We start from the raw sequence: 21,317 nt of genomic DNA on the forward strand, positions 1-21,317 counted from the left end.
ATGCAATACAGCCAAACCTTCTTGCCTAAAAATTTCTCTTTATTATCTAGAGTATGAGAATATATATTTTTTTTTGAGGGTAGTCCTCAGGTGTGTCAGAAAGCCAGTTTAATTTTTTTACTACTAATTTTCCTCCTGTGAAATAAATATGAATGGATGCTTTCATATAATACTAGGATGATATCAGATTAACTTTTCTGTTGCTTTCTCTTCTTGCTCCTGTTGAGTGCTTCTGCTGACTTTCTCACATTCTGCCTACTCTTGCTGCTTTTTCCCCCAGTTCTCAAAACTTAGGGGAAAGTTGTACCTATTTCCAGCAGTATTAAATCTGCTTTATCAGTGCTCTCTAATTACTAGTGTAAAATGCTGTTCTACTCTGTCACGCATAAGCTGGAATTCTTTTGAGGTGTAAGTGCCCTTCTGTTAGAGCTGTTATTTAGGCTTGATTTGTTAGGGTGCATAAATTTCTTCATAACGTGTTCTCAGCTCTGAAGAGAAAAGCTGAGCAGTAAACAGGATTTCTTATTTTGATAGAAGTGATGTTATTTATGAGTTCTTTGGCCAAGGAAAGTTGAAAGTTCTAGTCTTGGCTCTCTGACTGTACTACAGAAAAAATATTTGGTCAGCAATTCATTGAAAATTTTGGAGCTGTGCTTTGCTTTTCACTGAAGTACAGTCCTAGTGATATGTTTAAATGAACTTGCATAGCTGCAGTATTTGCTGCAAAGCTGGTACTTTGTTGTGAAGATTTGAGCCCCTTATGCCATAGCTACTACAGTGCGCAGAAACCATTTTGAAGCAGCTGTTCTTGCATTATATAGCTGAGCCAAAATATAGACTAGTCATCCTCCAAGAGGTCATGCTAACTGCCAGACTCATATGTGACTGAATTTAGAATGTTCTTATTTTTAAAGTTAAAAATATTACTTAATTTCTGCCTACCTTCTTGTGTCTCAGTTTGAGCATCTGGTTTCTTATTACACTGAATAAAAAGTGTATGCCACGTGTGTTTATTCATCTTGGCCATGCTTTCTTTCTGTCAAATGTTGCTTTTACATGTTGAAAATTTTTCTTTGAATAACCGGATGAGTTCTGGTTATAGGCAAACCATTTATTCATGATTGTGTTCTATTTCATTTTATTACTTACTAAAGCTTATGAATTGATGTTCCTCCAGAGTTAGTATCCAGTGAACTCTGCAAATAATTGTGATGCTTAAGTTATTTTTCCAATTGCTGCTATGAGTCGTTAGGACAGAGAGAGGACAGCCAGGACAAACATTTGGATTTAAGACAACTGGCTGAACTATAATCTCTCTCATGAGGTCCTTACTGTTCCTTTATGCTAGCACATTTGTGTTTCTTAATCTAGCCCCATCACAACAGGGGAAGCACATCTTGAAAATCTTTTTCTCATTCTGTTCACAGTTCTTGCTCAGTTCTTGATCCCACATTCGTGTTTAGAGTCTGGATTCCATACTGGCAAAGTCCTCAAGGATTGTTCAGGAGGAATCTCATTGTAGCCTTTGGCTTATGACAGTCCTGATTCTAGTCTTGCAGCAGTTCTGTTGGAAGAAGACTTTGTCAGAGAAAATCTGAGATAATTCTAAGCAGTTCCTTAGAGCTTTCTTTGCTATAAGTGGCTGTTGGTGGTAGAACTCCTGCAATTCCTATGTTGACTACAATAAACTCCTTTTCCAATTAAAGTGGATGAACAAGGGAAGCATATCTGAAGACAGGGCATAGTTTTCTGGGTTTCCCCTCACTTTTGCCTGCTTCTTGAATCAAAAGCTATTCAGTAAAAAACAAGGATCTCCTGTTCGGAAAGGAGGAATATGTGTTGCATGTTGATGGCTCTTCTTCCTGAGGGGAGTGGGTAATAAGAGAGAAGACATCAGATTAGCATCTTCTGGATCTATTCAGTGCTTCAGCGGTGGAAAGCGTGCTAACCATTTTTAAAAGCTTTTTTTTTTTTTAGTCTTGAAAGGTCTGTTTTGAAGATCAGCACACTGAGATTTTTGAGACTAAGCACTGATGTGTTTATATAAGATTTTTATAGGCATAATGGAAATTACCTCAGAACTTGGAAGAAATGGAGATAACAGTTCAATGATACACACCTACATTGGTCTTTCTCAGTGACTCAGTTTTTAAGTGTTTTCTGTAACATACTCTGAGCTAAGAAATAGTGAATAAATTTAAGAACTAAGTTGGTTCTATAAGGAATGCCCTTCTAGAATCATACCTGTTTATCCATACTAGATGGTCTGAAGGCGCTTCTCATTAAGCTTGTAGTTACTTGTAAGCTTCAGAAATGTCTCTATCTCTGAAATCTTTTAAGCTGCAGAGTGTAATTCACACTTTTTACTGAAACCTTCTTTCTCTTTTAGAAGCTTGGTCCTCTGAACTGCTCCAAGTTATTTTTTTTTAACATTTATTTCTTTGCCATCTTTAATATTGGATACAAAGTGGTACTTCAGAATAGCTTTAATTAACATTTATTAGGCTTTGTATTTTTGAACTGCCTCTAAACATTCAGTCAACACAGCTTCTTAACTTGTTTCATGGCAGCAGTTCTATAATCTTGAATACTAGGCAATTCTGAGATTGTTGCTGGTCTGAATCCCAAGAGCAACGATCTGAGGGATGCATCTCTAACAGATTCTTCAGAATGTAGCCTGTCTGGATGTATACCCCTTGTTTTGTAGCCTTTAGCTAAAATGTTAGAACAAGACAAAACTAGAATTTTTACGGACTGAAAGCTGTTGAAACTTACCTGTCTTGTCCTGAATGTTTGGATCTGTATTTGGGCCTGTAAAGAATGCCCAGAGCTTACTGCATTCAGAATGTTTGGAGGGGAGTGATGTTAAAGAATGTGATTTAAAAGCCTTTGCAAAGACCGGCTCTGCAGAAACAAGTTAGTAAGTTTATTTTCTTTGGTTTGATTTATGCCACAGTAATTAAATGATCCTATCTACTCAACAGTTTTTTGCAGTGTAGTTGTTCTCTGGAAAATGCAGGGACCTTTGTAACGTGCATTTAATGCCTAGGCTGCTAGCCTAAGAACACATACCTACTGACTTTAGTGGAAAATATTTTAAGCTGCTACAGTTTGGTGTGTGAGTTACTGTTCCTGTCCTGCCTTCAGTCCTGAGAACTTGTCTTTTAATGTAGGCTCCCCTTAGAGGTGTTGGTTGTGATCACTTACTTTCACTTTACTCTGTTCATGGTCACAGTTGTGGAATCAGCATTCCCTCTTGCAAGTGGAAAGGTTTTAAACCTCCTTATTTATTTATTTTTTTCCTGTTTACAGCTTCTTATGAGGTTTTTTTTTGTTTGTTTTTTGTTTTTCCATTTAGTATTCTTTCTCTTTTATCTCTCACAACAGATTTGTCTGTTAAACTGTGATCGGTTTTTCTGTATTGTTCATATTTAGGTTGTACTTCTTCCAAGCTGTAATCCACCATTCATTTCCATTCAAAGGAATGAGCATGGTCTGCAAGCCCCTGTGGAGACAGTCCTTTATTTTCTGTGTATCCTCTTCTTTCCAGTGTACCTACATACTGGTGTGCTAATGCACTTCTGAAAAGTTGGTACTTTGTTTTGACCATATCTTAAGCATGTAAGTGAATATACTTAGTCCATAAGGTAATGTTCCTTTTACAATGCTGCTTTCTTTTGGCAACTGTTGCCGGCCTAAGGGTACTATCTGGGAATTGGGCAGATCCTTCCCTTAGGAAACAAAGCTGGAGCACCCTGTTCAGTAACTGAAACATGTTTCCCACTCACTATTCCCTTGTGATTACTACCAAAATCTAAAGAATCCTCCGTAACAAGCTCCTCTGCAGCAGTTCCAAAGGAAGAAGAAAGCACAAGCAATATCCAGTGTTACGTGTGCAGTATGATGAAAAACCTTGCCAAGCACTGACATTTGTTTTTCTACAAAAACGTTTTTGTTGTAAACAAAATGTAAACATGCAGAAGCCTATGTGTTTGGGCTCTGGAAAATTGTGGAGCCTTTAAAAAGTTATTCCTCTGTGTTCCCCCGCACATCCACATCCACTCCCTTTTGGGTTTATATTAATCAGCAGCAGTGAAGTGTGTTGCACGGTTTAGAAGCTGCTGTATTTAGAAGAGAAACCAGCATCGAATGCCACATGAAATCTATTTTAGAATATTGAACCTGCAAACATATGTGTTTTGTAAAATAATTAGGCAAAAGTAGTACAAAACTACGTTATAATTTATCCTAAGCGAGACCAATGTGTAGTCTAAAAGCTGTTTATTTTAGAAATAGTTTGGTGGTTCCATTAGAGATGAGAGTATAGCTTTGTCATCACTTTTTCCAAGTGTGTGCAACAGGCAGCGTTGTTGCTATGTGAAAACAGGTTGCATTTCTGATTCCTGAAAAGCGAGGAACAGAAATCCTCCATTTTAAATAAAAGGCATAATATGCCTTTTGGCTTTCAGCAAAATGATATTAAGAGTATGGTCAGCTTTTTGGCATCAGAAATAAGATTTTCTGAACATCTACTTTTTCTTTTTGAAACCACAGCTCAACGATGACTATAAAGATTAGGATATGGGGCTACCCCTCCCCTTTTTTTGCCTTTGGTTATTTTGTCCTGGCTTATGAAAAGAAGTGTGGACAGAAACTAGTTGCTCCTGTGGCAAGGAGTCTTGCCCATGGGCACAGATTTAAAGGCAAAGATGGAACTCCTCAGTAGAGTGCTTGTTGCTTAATTGGTATGCATGTGGTGTAGAAACCAAAAAATGTTACTTTTTTTTTTTTCTTCTGGGGCTGGCAAATCTGTCTCTCCTCTCTGACAGTTTAGGCTTTCCCCTGCCCCCTTCTACTCTTCAGAAGGTAATTCTTATTTTTAATTCCAGGAAAGTTCGAGTTATTTTGCAAGTTCCAAGTTCAACTGTGGTTTTAAATAGTACTGACAATTGGAAAAGTTTCCTTAATTGTAGAGATCTGAGTAGCTTCTACTACTTATTTGCAGAAGCAGCATATTGGCACAGATTTCCCCATCTCTCAAAGCTTGGATTCTCATGTTTATTTGCCTTGTCACCTCTTTCTTCCTATGTGTTTCATGGAGACAAAGGAGTAGAAAGTAATTTTTTGCTTGGTAGCACTTCAGGAAAGAAAATAAAATTAAATTAAAAGTGATTCCAAGTTTTCTCAGAAGTAAAAATGAATCTCATTTCAATGTCTTTTAGATGTAGCTATCAAATTGGACAGGAGTATATTCTAAATCTAAGAAATATTATAGATAATTTGAAGATGGTCTTGTAGAACTGAGAGTTGACTTAGTGGACTATATCATGGCCTGTGCAAGGAGAATTCATTCATTGTAAGTAATAACTTTTGAAGATGGAAGGATGTTCACTGTTGTGTTTTCTTCTGTTCAGGAGAATATGTATTGTTTTATACTTGGGAGTGAGCTTTAAATATATAAATGTTTTTCCTTACTGTCCTTTTGAGCAAGAAGTGCTGTAATGCTGCTGTTTGAGTAGAGTGATTTGCATACGCTCCAATTTTCATTACTTTTTGTTTGTTTGTTTGTTTGTCTTCTTTTAGTTGTTTAAGTAGAATGCTCATGTTGTGAAAGGCCAGAAAATACTTCTGCTTCTCAAGCATGTCCTGGTCCCAAGCACATTGCTTTTTGCTGTTATTTGTTTTCACACCTATAAAGGCATGTGAGACAGCTTTAAAAGATTGGCTGCATAAATTTTCTTCTCTTTTCTTCAAATTTTTGGTTATTTATGTTTGAGATGGTGAAATATGCTCTTAGTTGATGAGAAGTTTGAGATGAGAAGTTCTTAGATGAGAAGTTTGCTGATCAAACAGAGAATTCTCATGTGTTTTTCTTCTTTCTGCTAAAACATTTATTTTTCCCTTATCTTCTGAGACAAAGGATGCTGTTCTCTAGAATTGCTAATGTAATGAAACCAACTTAATATATAGTACTGCATTTTATGATCAAGTTGATTGCTTATACCCAGCTTTGACAGGAGAAGGCTTAGCCGTCATTTGAGATAAACTGAGTGCAACTGTAGCTTACACTATTTTGTCTTGTCTGATGCTCAAGTTCCATTTGTAACAGTGAAACCCTTCACTATTTTTAAATCTTTGAGCATCCACTCCTGTAGTAACCTACTATGTAAGTGCCTGATTTTATTTATTTTTTTTAAGATTTTTAAGATTTTAGCCAAGCAATTTTTAAAATTCAAGAACACTAGTATATTTAACTCTGTTCATTTGTTACTTTGTTGATTTGCATAACAACTTAAATTTTGACCAGTTCCTTCACTAAATAACAGTGGTCCTGAGTTTATCCCAGTGGTTTTTCTGTTGACCTCCAAAGAGATTTAAATCTACTATCGAAGCCTTTTTTTTGGGCACCTGAAATTCCATGTTAAGTCAATTACCTGAAATGAAATATCTTTCTTATTTCAAGGTTCTGGATTGTCTTACTTTCATTCTTCTTCTCCTTCCTTACCTAAATGAAAAACAGGAGAGCTGAAGGCTGAAAATGGCAACTTTAATTTCTTGCACCCTTGTTTAGCTACCACCAGATTTTCTAGAGAAATTCTTGCCTAGAGATAAGTGCTTTGTTCCACTACTGATTTTTTTGTTGACATCTCTTGGTAATGCTCTTGTAAAATGTGTTAGCACTGTATTCTTTCATGTAGTTATGTAGGAAGTGGATAGGGTGAAAGAGAAAATCAAATATGGAAGGAATTTCTGAGGCTTTACATGTTGTCTTGAAGTTAAAAGATGAAGAAGCACATAGAGTATTTGCATCTTTATAAACAAAAACTTTCTTCTAAAACACTGCAGACTTGTCTGGCTGTGCAATTCTAGTCCAGTTCTAATTCTAGTGAAAGATGAATGTGAATAAATACAAGAGTGTAGACCAAATAATGACTTAAATACGGATCTTCCATTTAATAGTAGCAATCGCCAATCCACTATTATTAGCATTATATTTTTTTTGTGATAATTGAGTTTTGTAACTACAAGTACCCAATAAGATTTCCCTAAAGCGATATTGATCGTGAAAATTAGAACATAAATTTATAGTTCCAGTTGCCAAATTGAAAAATCAAGCTTCACATTGCTCTTTAAAGGCAGTATTAACATGCTTCATTGTCAACTGAAATTCTTTCATTAAGAAGCTACACAGTACTGTGTTTTTCACAGCTGTAGTTATTGGTTTGGGGTTTGTTTGCTTGTCCCTTTATGGCTGCAGATGGAAACCTTTGCTTCTACTCAGATTCTTAAGAAATGCAGTCAGTTATCATCCTGAAGGTTTAACTGTGGACAGTTCTTGTTCGTTCAAGTACTGTGGAAATGTTCTTCTTGACTGCCATGTCAATGGTTTGGTGTAATTGGGGTGTTACATCTGAGTCTGTGCTACTTCGTGTTGGAATACACAAGGGCTGCACCAAAAATAATACTACCCATTTTATTATGTTGGCCAGTGATATCTGAGTCAGGCGTTGGTAGGACAGCAGTAAAGTTGAACCTTCCCACCAGCATTTCATAAAATTTTGTTGCAATGTGACAAATGACAGCAGAGGGGCAGTCTGACAAGATGACAGCTGAAATGGAAGTGCGTATGAAGCTAAGGTGTGTCAGTGAATTCATTGATGCAGGAAAAAAATGCATCCAGTGACATTCATCAACACTTGCTGAATGTTTAGGGAGACCAAATTGTGGATGCTAGCACAGTAAGCTGATGGCTTGTGCATTCCAGCAGTGGTGAAAGTGATGGTTGGTCTCCTCTCCCAGTATGCAGGCTGTTCTGCATTGCTGGCAAAAACTGCAGGTGGAGACAATATTGGAAAATCATGTTTTGTAGCTCAGGATTTGCCTTATAAAATAGTGTTACTGTGCTCTTTGTCTCTGTTGTAGCTTCCTTGGGAAAAAATAGGTGGTATTACTTCTGGAACAACATACATAATTGTGGGGAATTCTGTACGTTCAGATTTGTGTTGAGAAACTCTTAGATTGATGTTATACTGCTCAAAGTGCCAGTTTTTGGTTGGTGCTTCCCTATGTCTATATATGTGTATATACAAATATCATTCTAAAATTTCCATTTTAAAATAAATGAACCAGGTGCTGGCTGAGTCTATATTTAGCACTGGAAACAGAAATAGCTATTAGTCTTCTCAACTTCTTGTTCACTTGTTCCCCAAGTTGTTATTGATATTTATTTGTTCTAAAAATAGTTTGTTAAATCTGTAGGCTTTCTATGTAATCTTTCTGTTGGCGATGTCATGGATAATTGATAAGCAAAAAGCTACTTGTGGAGTGGAATGTTAGCAGGAGGTGGATGGAGTATTTGAAATGCTTGGTTTTCATCATGCTCTACCTATTCTTCACGGTAGCTTCATGGGCAGAGGATGTTCTGAGATTTGTTTGGTAATTAATTTATATTTTATAGGGATAAACACAGATTGAAAAGTTCATTGTTTAGTATTTGTATACCTGTAGAGAATATAGAACACTGTTACTACTTCTAGGTTCATAACTTGAAGATTTTTTAATTATTATTTTTTAATGATGCTGAATGTTCAAGACTAGGTTGAAATTACAGGCCTAGTGTCTAATGTTGTGAATGATACTTCAGAAAGTGATCAGTGTAAATACTTGCACAAGGACAGACCGTATTCCATCCCCTTACAGAGCAAGGAGTTGAATTTGGATATTGGCTTCAGTTTGTGTTAAAGAAGGGCAGTGTTTCTTTGGCAAGCTAAGAAAAGTATTTTGCTGCTGTGCATCTGACAGTGCAGTTTCTGTTGCTTTGTTAGATTTTATTATTTTATTGAGAATTTATCTGGATGCTCTTCATGACTGATGGGCTTAAAATCAGTGTTGTGATGAATACCATAATAGCATTCAAGCCTAAGCTTTGGCTTTTTGCTGAGGTATGTAAAAATTGGATTAGTCATTTATTATTGAAATTGTGGCATTCCTTTTATATCTGGTGAAAGATTTTAACTAGCTTTCCTCCAAGCTTGTTTGGAAATGGGAAAATGTAGGGAGAACAATATACAATTAGAGAAATAATATTAGAAGTATGTCAAATGGTTCTTTACGAGTAAAATTAAATATCACCATTTGGAATAATGTAGAAGCTGTTTTCTTTGTAGAACGAATAATAAATATTTTTCTTTTTTTTTTTTTTTTAGGTTCTTAATTGTTACAGACTATTTGCTGCAGTGTCCAGAGTTGGTAAAAGCCCTGTATGCCAAACTGAGCAATCAAGAAAGGTAACCCCAAAACCAATGTGGCTTTTAGTATTTAGCATTCCATATAGAGTATCCTGTTCACATGATTGAAAAACTGTGTGGTTTCGTAGTTGGCACAAAATCTCTAAATACATGTTTCTATGTCAGTAATGGTTTTAAATTGGTTGGTTAACATTACAGTTTAGCCACAACTGGCAGTGATTTATGTAGGGTTGCAGAATCCAGGTTGGCGCCATTACTTGGTAAAGAAATACTTCAGAAAAAAAAAACAACAAAAAAAAACACAACAGAAGACTTCATGCCTGTGCCCTGATTTCATAAAAGCACCACACCCTGCAGCGTTTTATAGCTATATGTCAAACGTGTTCATCTGTTCATGCACCCATTGTAATAGTAAGAAATGAAAAGGAAGCCTTTACTGGACTTGGAAGTATACCTAATACTGGTTAGTGGAAAATAAAAAAAAACAAACAGAAGTAGATGTGCCGACGCTTGTGATTACTTAATCATTTTAGTATTTCCAGTACTGAAAATAATAGTATTATAAAAATATTCTCACATTATGTGATCCTATGTTTATGTATTCAAAATAGGTACTTTCTTCCCCTTTTACCTAGGGAAGTTGCAGTTAAAAGACAATGTATTAAAAAAAAAATAAATGTGACTTATGTTTTTCTATGTAATTTTGATCTGAGCCAAAGTGTTATTACAAATGATCATTCGGACAGATGTTTGAGCAATGAAAGAAACGAAATGTTATAAACTGAGGTAAATAATGAAGGAGATATAGTCTTTCTCCTTTCTTTCCAGTTGGAAACAAAAAATGAAGTGTGTGCTCAAGGGGTTCTTTGACCAGCCTGTATAAACACCTGGATTGCCCAGGCCCAAGTGCAGCACCTTGCACTTTGGCTTGTTGATCCTTATTAGGTTCATGCATGCCCACTTCTCCAGCCTGTCTAGGTCCCTCTGGATAGCTTCCCTTCCCTCCAGTATATCAACGGCAACACTCAGCTTTGTGTCATCTGCAAACTTTCTGACGGTGCACTCACTTTTCTGAAAGAGTGGTCAGGCAGTGGAATGGGCTGCCCTGGGAGGTGGTGGAGTCATCAACCATGGAGGTGTTCAAGGAATGTTTGGATGTTGTGTTGAAATGGTTTAGTGAGACATGGTTTAGTGAGAACTATTGGTGAGCAGTGGATGGTTGGACTGGATAATCTCGTAGGTCTTTTCCAACCTTGGTGATTCTGTGATTCAGTGCTATAATCAGTTTGTAGAGAGGTCTCTGCTGAGTTTGTTTCACACACTGTACAGAGATGGTGATCAGCAACACTGACAAGAAGTATGTTTATGTAGTTTTATGGATTTTCACTGAATTTATTATCAGTTCCAAGAGTTCTACAAATCATGTAAACTCTCATGTTCTTCAAAAAGAAAATCACAGTTCAGTTGTGAATTTGGTGCCGCTTGATCTTTACTGTTAAACATGTGGAAATGCATGTTATAGAAACAGTCCTTTCGTATCTCAGTTAAAAAAAAAAAAAAACCAACATTGCAGCGGTGGCATCTTACTCTGCAACATTCTAGCATATTTAAAAATGCATTCTTTTGAGATATGTGAGAAGACAAATCCAGTTCAGATAAACACATTATGTCTATCATTAACTAGTCAAAAAAAAAAAAGTGCCTGTATAAACCGAAGCATAGGGAATTCATTGTTTCGAAACGAGACAAGGAGCCTTCACCGCAAGAGTGCCACATTGGTGTCCAATAAGGCTGACTGAGCCAAATAAACGGAGAAAGGACAGATGCGGTATTGAGGTGTCTGGAGAAAGCTGCTTGAGCTCATGAATAAATGGTACCTCTCAGTTACAGTGTTTTCCATCGTGCACTTTAAATACGCTTACTTTAAATATATTTACCAAAAGGAATTAACTATGTTGAGAAAATCTGTGAGTACATACGTTAGTAGTGACTCTTAAAGTTGGCAGTTGCTTTAGATAACCAAGTACATGCAGTTGTATAACCGCAATATTTGCAGTATTTGCACTATTCAAAGCATTTCCTGTAATTGAAATCTAGTATATTTGTGATAATTGTGGCCATGATGAGTGCCATAAGCAGCTCTTCTTGTAGAAGTGGTTCTGGAATCTGAATTTCCTAGTAAAAGACAAATTCCTGACTTCAGAACAATTTTTCATTTCCAAGGAAATTTTAGAAATTTGATGTTGCATGCCTTAGTTTGCCAATGGCATGGAATACGTACTGTGAAAACATGATCAGCTCTTTTAATGATATTCTTGCTCTGAAAAGTGTATGATGATGTGACAGTGCCTTCTCTTTCTTTACAAGTGATTACTGCAGAAGCATACGGCTATGGTATTTAAGCCAAAAAATTGTACAGATACTTGAATTCTTTGCCAGATTTGACACATGCACATGTGCAGAAGTATTTAGAAAAAGCTTACTCAAGTTAGGCATGAGTATGGACAATTCAAGTTAATGCCTTGAAAGTCTTAATTATGTTGTAAAACTTTCAAAATGCATACATCTATTGTCATTTTTAAGAAGGTTTCTTGCATTAATAAACAGCAACAACACTACAAAACAAATGCTTAAGATGTTTTTACAAATCTGAACTATTTGTAGATTTAGATTGGATTACTGTTCTCAGTGGATGATGAATCAATTGAACAAATTAACAGCACTGAAATCAGTACTCGAGTAATGTAACTGGCACCTCTTCTTGCTGCAGGACTGTTGATGACCATCTTGTGTCAGTTTCTCATTCGTGGTTATGTTTACAGATTTACAGACACAAAATAACTGAAGTTAATTGTGGGATTATAGATCACCCTGCTTACCAGTTAGAAGTCAGTACATTTACATAAGGCGCTTAGGAGTACTTTTTCAGATCAAAAGAGTTTCTGATAAAAAAAAACATCTTCATCAATGACATAGATGATGGCATGTAATGCACCCTCAGGAAGTTTGCAGATGACACAAAGCTGAGCGGTGCAGTCGATAAACTGGAAAGAAGGGAAGCCATCCAGAGGGACCTGGACAGGCTGAAGAAGTGGGCCCATCTGAACCTGATGGGGTACAACAAGCCCAAGTGCAGAGTGTTGCACTTGGGCTGGGGCAATCCCAGGTATTTATACAGACTGGTCAAAGAACCCCTTGAAAGCAACCCTGTGGAGAAGGACTTTGGGGGTGTCCTGGTGAAAAAGAAGCTGGACGTGAGCCAGCAGTGTGTGTTTGCAGCCTGGAAGGGCAACTGTGTTCTGGGCTGCATTAAAAAAGGAATGGCCAGCAGGGGGAGGAGAGTGATTGTTCCCCACTACTCAGCTCCTGCGAGTCCCCATCTGGAGTACTGTGTCTAGGCCGGGTGCCCCCAGCACTACAAAGATGTGGAACTCCTGGAGCGGGTCCAGAGGAGGGCCACCAAGATAATCAGAGGGCTGGAGAACCTCTCCTGTGAAGAAAAGTTGAAGGAACTGGGCTTGTTTAGCTTGGAGGAGAGAAGGCTCCAGGGAGACCTCATTGTGGCCTTCCAATACTTGGAGTGTATAAACAGGAGGGGGAACGTCTGTTTACAAGGGTGGATAGTGATAGGACAGGGGGAATGGTTTTAAACTGAGACAGGGGAGGTTTAGGTTAGAAATAAGGAGGACGTTTTTCACAGAGAGGGCGGTGATGCACTGGAACAGGTTGCCCAAGGAGGCTGTGGATGCCCAATCCCTGGAGGAGGCATTCAAGGCCAGGCTGGATGTGGCTCTGGGCAGCCTGGTCTAGTGGTTGGCAACCCTGCACATAGCAGGAGGGTTGAAACTAGATGGTCTTTGAGATCCTTTTCAGTCCATGCTGTTCTGTGAATTGGGGTATTTTGAGAAGGGGTTCATTTGTCTTACAGGACCACTGTTCTTAGTGGAGTGCTTCAGGGTAGGGATATCCCAGTGTCATAGAAAGAATGTTACAATTGGCATTTTAGAAGCTATGAATGATTCAAGTTTCCTGTAAAAAAATTGTTGAATGATAATAAAATTAATGAAATTTTATATTACTGTTTTTAGTTAACTTAGCAGGACCACACTGTGCTTTGTAATAATGGTTTTCCAGTTATAAATTGTACATTAGGGTTGTAATTTGTTTGCAGATTCTGAGAGACACAGCATATTTATTAGCAATTGCAAATTCTTGATAGTAATTATTTTAAGTTCTTGCTAATTAGATTAGATTTAGGATCAAATGGGTTCTGGAGGAATAAATTCGGTTATGGGGGGAAAAAAAAACTAGGATCTTCATAAGTTGTGCCAAAAAAATAAAAAAAAAAAAGGAAGATAACACTTACTGGCATGATCATTTCCAAATAAATGTAATAGACACCATAAATCTGTATTCAGATATTGAATGTCATGAAAATTCATGGTGAGACATGCTAAAACTGGTAGTAGCACTTGTCATGTTTTGTGGCACTTTGCTGTTCATTGTTTGCATTTAGCTGTCATCTGAATGACTAAACAGCTCTGAGATCAGATAAAAGAAATAGGCAAATTATATTATTTGGGAAAAATGACTTGGAAGAATTCTAGGGAGTCTTGGAAGAAAAACTTGAGAGTCACAATAGAAGAAAGGAATGTGAGGGAACTTGCATCAGAACAAAAAGTGTTGGTCTCAGTAAATTTTTTGCTGAATGCCAGACTTGCTTGAAATTCTGAGGAAAGATGGGCATGTTCTGAATGACTGCCTGAAAGTCAACTCAATAATAACAATTTTGACATATAAATACCCGAAGAGAACAGAAAAAAACTTCATATACTGCGTGCATGTAATTTCTTTTAAATATAACTACTATTTTTCTCCAGAAGGATTATGGCTGCCTCACAGGGTAGCTGACTGTATTCCAAGAAGAGTAATGCAAAATATTTTCTTAGTGGTAGTAATTTTGTATCACTAATACACTTTATGCAAATATAAGGTGACCCTCTAACTTCTTTACTAAAGAATTGCTTGTCTGTTTTAAACATGGTTATTTGGTTTATTGGTGCAACATTAGCTGACTGGTATCCTGTTATACAGGAGATATTTTATTGTAATAATTCCAGTAATCATAAATGCTGTGTGGAACCTTTTGTCATAGCTCAACATATACTTGAAATGCTCTAAACGTGGTAAAAAGAGACAAGTAAAATCTAGCCCTGTCTTGGGGATGAGTGGAATGTTGATGTAGTTAACCCGATTTTAGTCTAGATTACCAAATACAAAGGCCTAAGGTTGTTGGTTGAAGGTAGTTTGTAGACAGGAAAGCTTGTGTTACCCAGTTTTTAACCTGTAGAAGAAATATAAAGACTGTTCTGTGTTGTTGTTCGATCACGTTTGTAAGTGAAGCCTGTGAGAGTTTACCAGTGTTTGACAGATTTCTTACTTAAGTCCACCCTTTTGCAAATGTGTTGAGTATATTTCTGTGCTACCGTATTGAAAAAGCATTTTCTGTTCATTCAGATAATTGTTTAATGCAGCTATATTAATGACATTTAGGGATAAGTTTAGCAAGAACTGAGTAACTGTTACTTGATTAATAGGGGTGAGGTTAATAAAGCAGTGACCATGCTGTTCCCACAGAAGATGACATTTTTCTTCCTCTTCTGACAATTTGCTTGGTGAATTTAAAGAAAAGAAGAAAGAAAAAGAAAGAGAAGAAGAAGCATCTGACTTGCTCCACATATGTAAATATCAGCCTTTCCATTTGAATTGCAAATATTTTAGCAAAATAGCCTACTGTTGAATTTGTTCAATAAATAGAGTTCTTTCAGATTGGGAAAATTACAGTTAACTCCACTAGCCCATACTCTCTCTTCAGTGCAGGAGTTCTACAGCAAAGCTGTGGTAGAGCCACTGCCACGTTAAAGTTATCTTCTCCTGAGTACATTTTGTAGAGCAGCTATGTTATGTATCCATTTTTCATATGCTGAATTACTTGCATTGGATATATGATTAATTAACTATAAAAGAGCCCAGAGTACATGCAAGGTCTGTTCCAAAAGTTCTCCTATTTTATTTTTTCTGCATACGAGGTGAGAGGTGAATGTTGGTAGTATGGCAGTAGAGGTTGAACCTTCTCAGCAACATGTCATTAAATTTTGCTGCCATGTGACAGATGACAGCAGAGATGCAGTCTGATGAAATTAAAGTGCATATGAAGCAGAAGTGTGTCAGTGAGTTCCTTCATGTGGAAAAAATTGCATCCAGTGACATTCATCAACATTTGCTGAATGTTTAGGGAGACCAAGTTGTGGATGTTAGCTCAGTGACGTGGTTGCTGTAGTGTTCCAGCAGTGATGACAGCATGTGAAGTACAAGCCATGTTCCAGACGGCCAAGCACAACTGTCACACCACAAAATGAAGAGCATCTCTATCAGTTGATCACATAGAAGCGTGTATGAAGCTGAATATCGGCTTTAGTGTGTTGGAAACAATGGTGGCAATGTTGGAATATTGCGAAATTTATGCAAGGTGGGCCCCACAATTGCTGGGACAGAAAGAACACCATCTGAAAGGTTTTCAGGACCTGTTGAGGTGGTATGAGTCTTAAAGTGACAATATCTTGGATTGCATCCTCATTGGTGATGAGACATGGCGTCACCACTACTGGCTGGAGTCAAAATGACAGTCTGCAGAGTAGCGACATGAGAATTCCCCAGCAAAGGATAAGTTCAGGTTATCAGCCATTATCGCTGCCTACGCTGAAGGCTTGAACTTCCTGAGTCCGGTCAGAAAAGTAGAAAATCTTTCTTGAATGGATATGAAAACATCAGGCCTGATACCATTTTGAAGACCTTGGAGCACACTGCCGATCTTGCCTGAACTCTCCTTTCACACCCACTGTATAGTCTGTTTTCCATCTGTTCAAGCTGATGAAAAATGGAATGGACTGCGTGGACTATATTTCCTAACAACAGTGCCATCACAGCAGCTGTGAAGCGTTGGATCACCTCTGCTGGTGCAGACTTTTTTTTTTTTTTTTTACAAGTGCAGCATGCAGATTTATTATTCGTGGGTGGTAAAAATGCATAGCTAATGACTGTGACTATGTTAAAAACAAGTGTTTTTTAGATGAAAATTTGCTCTAACAAATAGAATTGTTCTCTTTATATCAGTTGTACTTTCCATGAAAATAAATAGAAGGTATTACTTCTGGAGCAACCTACATAACAAGTTTTATTTCCTCTTTTTCTTCTCTGAACTGGTTTAGGGGGAGGAAGATTAGTGAAGGACTGTGCAAAGCAAGGGCCATGTGGAAGCTGTCAAATAGACTGTTTGGTTTGCTTTACTTAACACCAGTTTATGCACGTTTTTTTTAATGGAAATTTTAGACATATGTAGTATGCATAGTAATGTTATGTTAGAACATAAGAAATTGAAATAGACCTGACAAAACTATTGAACATCTGGCCAGATTGCACACATCAGAGAATGAATTAAATTAATGGTGTGCAGAAATAAACCAGTGAATAGGCAGTGATTGCCAGTCTTCTTTGTTTTTTAAAAATCCACTGTTAGTAGCATGCTCATTGTCAATAGTTAAACAACTATTATTTGACTTATAATTCTATAACACTTAGTGAATATAATTAACAAGGTGTCTTCTGATTCTAGGGTTACTTTTTTAGAGCTGATGATGGCAAAAGTGAGTGAGAAGAACTCAGTTACCAGTGAAGAAATGAATGTGTTCATGAGACATGCTGAGTTCCTTTCAGGCTGTTTCAAAGAAAAATGTGAAGCCGTGCTCAAGCTAACTTCTGCAGCAGATGCAGAAGATGAGGTATGACTAATTATAACAAACATGTTACAGTATTAGAATGTGAAGTAGCAAATTACTACTTGACTGCATTCCCAAGCTTCCTTTGCAGGGGGAAAGCAGTAATAGAGTTCACAGTTAGGGCTGACTATTTTGTTTTGTACAATAACTGATGGTCATTTAAATTAATATTTAATATACCAGTAAACTCCCCAGCACTAATTTTTGGAAGTGCATTTAGCTGCTTGTTGGGCCTATGTTCCCTGACTGTTCAGGACATGGAACGTAATTTCTCTTTGTGGAATGCATGTGTGATCAGCTCAGTGCAAGGCTGCTGTCTGAAATGTTTCGTGACCCGCCATGGAAGGGAGGGCTTTAATTGCTGACTTCCTTTTTCTATGTGATCTGGGACAATTTGGTGGACTTTCCTGCTTCTCACAAGGTGGCACTCCTGGGGTTAGCTTGGGTCCTCAGTTTGAAGTTGCGGTGCTTACTGGATTCTTAGTGGCAAATAGCTCCTGTCTCCTGAGCCCTCAGACACTTGCCTCAACTGCAGTCCAGTTGGAAGAAATTTGTTATTGCTTCAGACTTAATGAAGTGTTTTTGTTGAGGATGGTCACAGTAAATTCCCTTTGCAAGCTAAATAGGAAAGATTTTATGGGTCACAAGTGGCTTGTGGGCTGCACTTTGGGAGCCTCAGATACAGAGCTGAGTTTGGGATGGTCTTATTTTATTTCCTTCTGCTGAAGTATCCAGGAGTTGCTGGCACACCATATTGTACACTACAGAGATTCAGACTATCTAAGGGTAGAGCTCTTTTCAAATTATTCAGTCCAGTTTTTAATTTTACTTTCAGCAAGCTTCTCAAAGACCTAACCAATGCATTTGGGATTGCAGAACAATTAACACCATATCTTGCAGTGAGCTTTTTTGTGTTGTGATATTGGTGATTGTATTCTAAGTAGGTAGTGACAGTAATATTGGTCTCAATTCCTGATGTCTTTCATTGAGTTTTTAATTTTTCAGCTCAGCTGAAGATTATTTATTCTTTTGAGGCAATGAGACAGGATACTTAAAGCTTGAGAAGAGAAATACACCTTAGTCAAATACTGATTAATTACACTCAGTTTCAGAAGTGTAATTAACAGATTTAGTTGATAATTAAAAGCTATATTTCAAAAGAAGTCACAGATAGTTTCTGTATTGACAGAGGACCACTGTAGTACTTGGAAGTATCTTATGGTTAAACAAAATTAAGCTGTAATAGTTTATTTTGTAGAAACACTTCTGAACATCGGTCATAGATGTAATATAAGTGGAAAGTAGTGATTTTTATTTGATTTTACATGATGTGTTGCACTTTCTTACAATTTTTTTTTCTAGTTTAAATTTTTACAGTGTTTTACGTGTATATTGAGAAGTTTTATGAATATACACCTAAAATCATCTCAGGTGGAGGTGATAGCCGGGTGCATAGGAAAAAAACCCACTGCAATCCTTTCCTTATTTTCAAAGGAGGGATTTTCACTTCTCATGCTTCTCCTGAAACACTACTGACTGCACAGTCGAAGTTTCATTTCCAAACTTAATTGACTACTTCTGGAAAAGGTATCAGCTTGACAGTAAGAGGAAATACACTGAGACAGTTCCATCTTTTTTTATTCTTTTTTCTCTTTTAAATCCTGTATGGTTCCTTTCCAAGTATTGAGTGGTTTCAGTTCTTGGAAAAAAAGCATTTGTTTGTGCCTAGCAGGAGGAGGCTTCCATCCAGCTTGAATCTTTTGGGGCAGCAGTATTGAGAATACTAATATAGCTTAATATAGTGAGATAAATGACATTTTTGTTTTAAGTGTTTGCGTATTGATTGTATGCATTTATTCATGATATGTGCTTGCCATAGGTAAAGACAAAAAAAAACCAGGTAGATTCATTCAACTCTTTCTTGTTAGAAATGATGAAAAACTGTACTGGTTTCTCTTTGATTGGGTAAATATTTTAGGTTTTGCCTAAAAGTTGTACTTAACTGGAGGGGAAAAAAAGAGCAATTGTGTACAGTGTCTTTCATTTAAGGTGCTTTATTCATCATCTGTGATATTAAACTAAACACTGCCTGGACTTCTATTTGGCCCTGAGTCTAAGTGCCTTTGTCAGGTGATTCCTGCACTTAGGAAGCTGACATGACCTCCACAACTAGGAGACTGCATTTGAAAACTGCCTTCTGGGAATAGTCTTTGACCTGGCCCAACTCCCAGAGTGATGTCTCAGGGGTCAGGTTTACTGCTTAATTTGTTATATGTAAATGCTGCTTTTTTCCATGAGGAGCATTTGGTTTTGTACCTTCTGTCTCAAATCAATGAAAAGTTTATTCTGTCCTTCTGCAGTATTTAAACCAACGTTTAAAATAGCTTTTCCATTACAAGTCTGACTTCAGCATCGATTTGTTTTCACTAATTTTCAGATATACTTGTAAAATAAAATACTTCCCTAAATTTTGGGTTATTTCATTTCTTTATAAAGAACATCTTTTCTGGGTCTCTGTGAAAACATGTTCAAAAAAACTTTTCAGTAATTTCCTTGCTTACTTCTCAGGTTATACCCAAATTATGATGGCTGTTAGTTTTCAAAATATTTTGCAGTCTGAATAGCTTCTTATCTCTGAGTTGTTAAGGAAATATCCTACCTTCTTGCCTTTCTTTTGTGCAGCCATAGGGAAACCTGAAGAGGAGAAAAAAAAAGAAAGGGTTTGAAAAAATCTGAACGTGCATATGTGCAAAAACATCTGTATATTCAAGCTTCATAAGTAGATAAGAAATTGTGGCTTCATTTGTGCTTTCTAAGCAGTCTGTTCCTCTTTTCAAATCCAAGTGGAACAGTGGTTGACCTGAGCCAGATGATGGTATAAGAGGAAGGAAGAGAAAGTGAAGAATGGAGAGGGCAGTAAACAAACAAAAAGTAAACAAGTGTTTAATTTTCTATTTCCTTTCTTTTATTCTCTCTTTTTTTTTTTTTTTTTTTTTTTTAAAGGAGAGGAATAGGGTCATGGTAATGAAAAGTGAAAAAGCATAAGAATGAGAAATAAGTAAGTTTTGGCTTTTCCCAGTGTTAGATATTACAGAGCTTTACCACTTAAGTGGGCAAAAAGTGGGGTATAAGTAGGCAGCAAAGGCTGCTGTATCTTCCTGGAGTGGTTTATGGTTGCCATTGACACTTTTTTGCTTTACAGTTGTAAAGCAGGTAACTCAGTTTTGTTGTAAAGTGTAACTTTGTGCCCAGAGAGATTTCAGAGTTTACCTCTGCAATGAGAGGCTACACGGACATTGTCCTGAGTACCCTACACAGGACATCCTTTCTGGAGAGGGGATTGGAACAGTTGCACCCAGAGGACCCTGCCGACTTAAACCAATCTGTGATTCTATGATAAATTTTTGTTACGCAAAGGTCAGTGTTAAGTGTACGAGAGGATATTGGTTAAGCTACTGTCTTATACAGCGCTGTATGAGGTGAAAAATGCAAATACCTCATTACTTTCTTTGAAATACAGTTGAGGTAAGCTAATTTTATTCAAGTACAATGACCAGTTTATTCAAACACTGTTTCTTTTCTACTGAAAGGACAAGTTGAGTTGTACACTTATGTGAGGAAGAAAGTCAAGATACAGTTTGGCCTCTATACTCATTTCTGTTGTCAAAGGTAGTTGAGGAAATAAAGAATGTATATATTCTTAGTCCTTAACATTAAACACCATTGCTGACTATTTAAATTATCCTATATTGTTTACATGGATTCAAAAATATAATGCTGTTTGTATGTAAAGGTATTCTTTTCCCGGACTTGAACAAAACAAGACAGAAATAGTTAATGTGGTCTGCGTGTGAGTCTTTTTAGGGCTACTTTCAGTTTACATACCACACCTTGTGTGGCACCTTCTTGCAGTCACAATATGGTTCTTGAGTAATATGTGTGTTCAGAATTTTACTATTCACTCCTATGGTAGCGGATTGTCATTCCAAGCACGCATCGACATAGCCTGTGAGAAAATATAGTTTTCTAGTTGAATAAATAATACACAAATAAGATTGTGTCTCATACCTAACCAAAATGCTGCATCTGTGATCTGAGTCCTATTTACCCAAGAATAATGTAAATTCTCGCAGCCAAAGTTCATTTGACCACAGAACTTTACAGAATTCCTGCGGATAACAAATTGGTGTCTTGCAGGCGGTGTTTGTGTCTTTAAAGTGGGACGGTCCTACTG

At 37.1% G+C, this 21,317-nt stretch overlaps 1 protein-coding gene across 1 annotated transcript in view; it reads left to right on the plus strand.

Moving 5' to 3' along the window:
- The window catches only part of ATXN10 (ataxin 10), a 91,791-nt gene that overhangs the window by 32,995 nt on the left and 37,479 nt on the right, over positions 1-21,317 (plus strand). The window contains exons 6-7 of the mRNA XM_015870548.2: positions 9,207-9,287; positions 16,921-17,086. Of these exons, the coding sequence (XP_015726034.2) occupies positions 9,207-9,287; positions 16,921-17,086 (247 nt within the window). The remainder of the gene's footprint in view (positions 1-9,206; positions 9,288-16,920; positions 17,087-21,317) is intronic.

This window comes from Coturnix japonica, chromosome 1 (genome assembly GCF_001577835.2).
Source record: "Coturnix japonica isolate 7356 chromosome 1, Coturnix japonica 2.1, whole genome shotgun sequence".
NCBI lineage: Eukaryota > Metazoa > Chordata > Aves > Galliformes > Phasianidae > Coturnix > Coturnix japonica.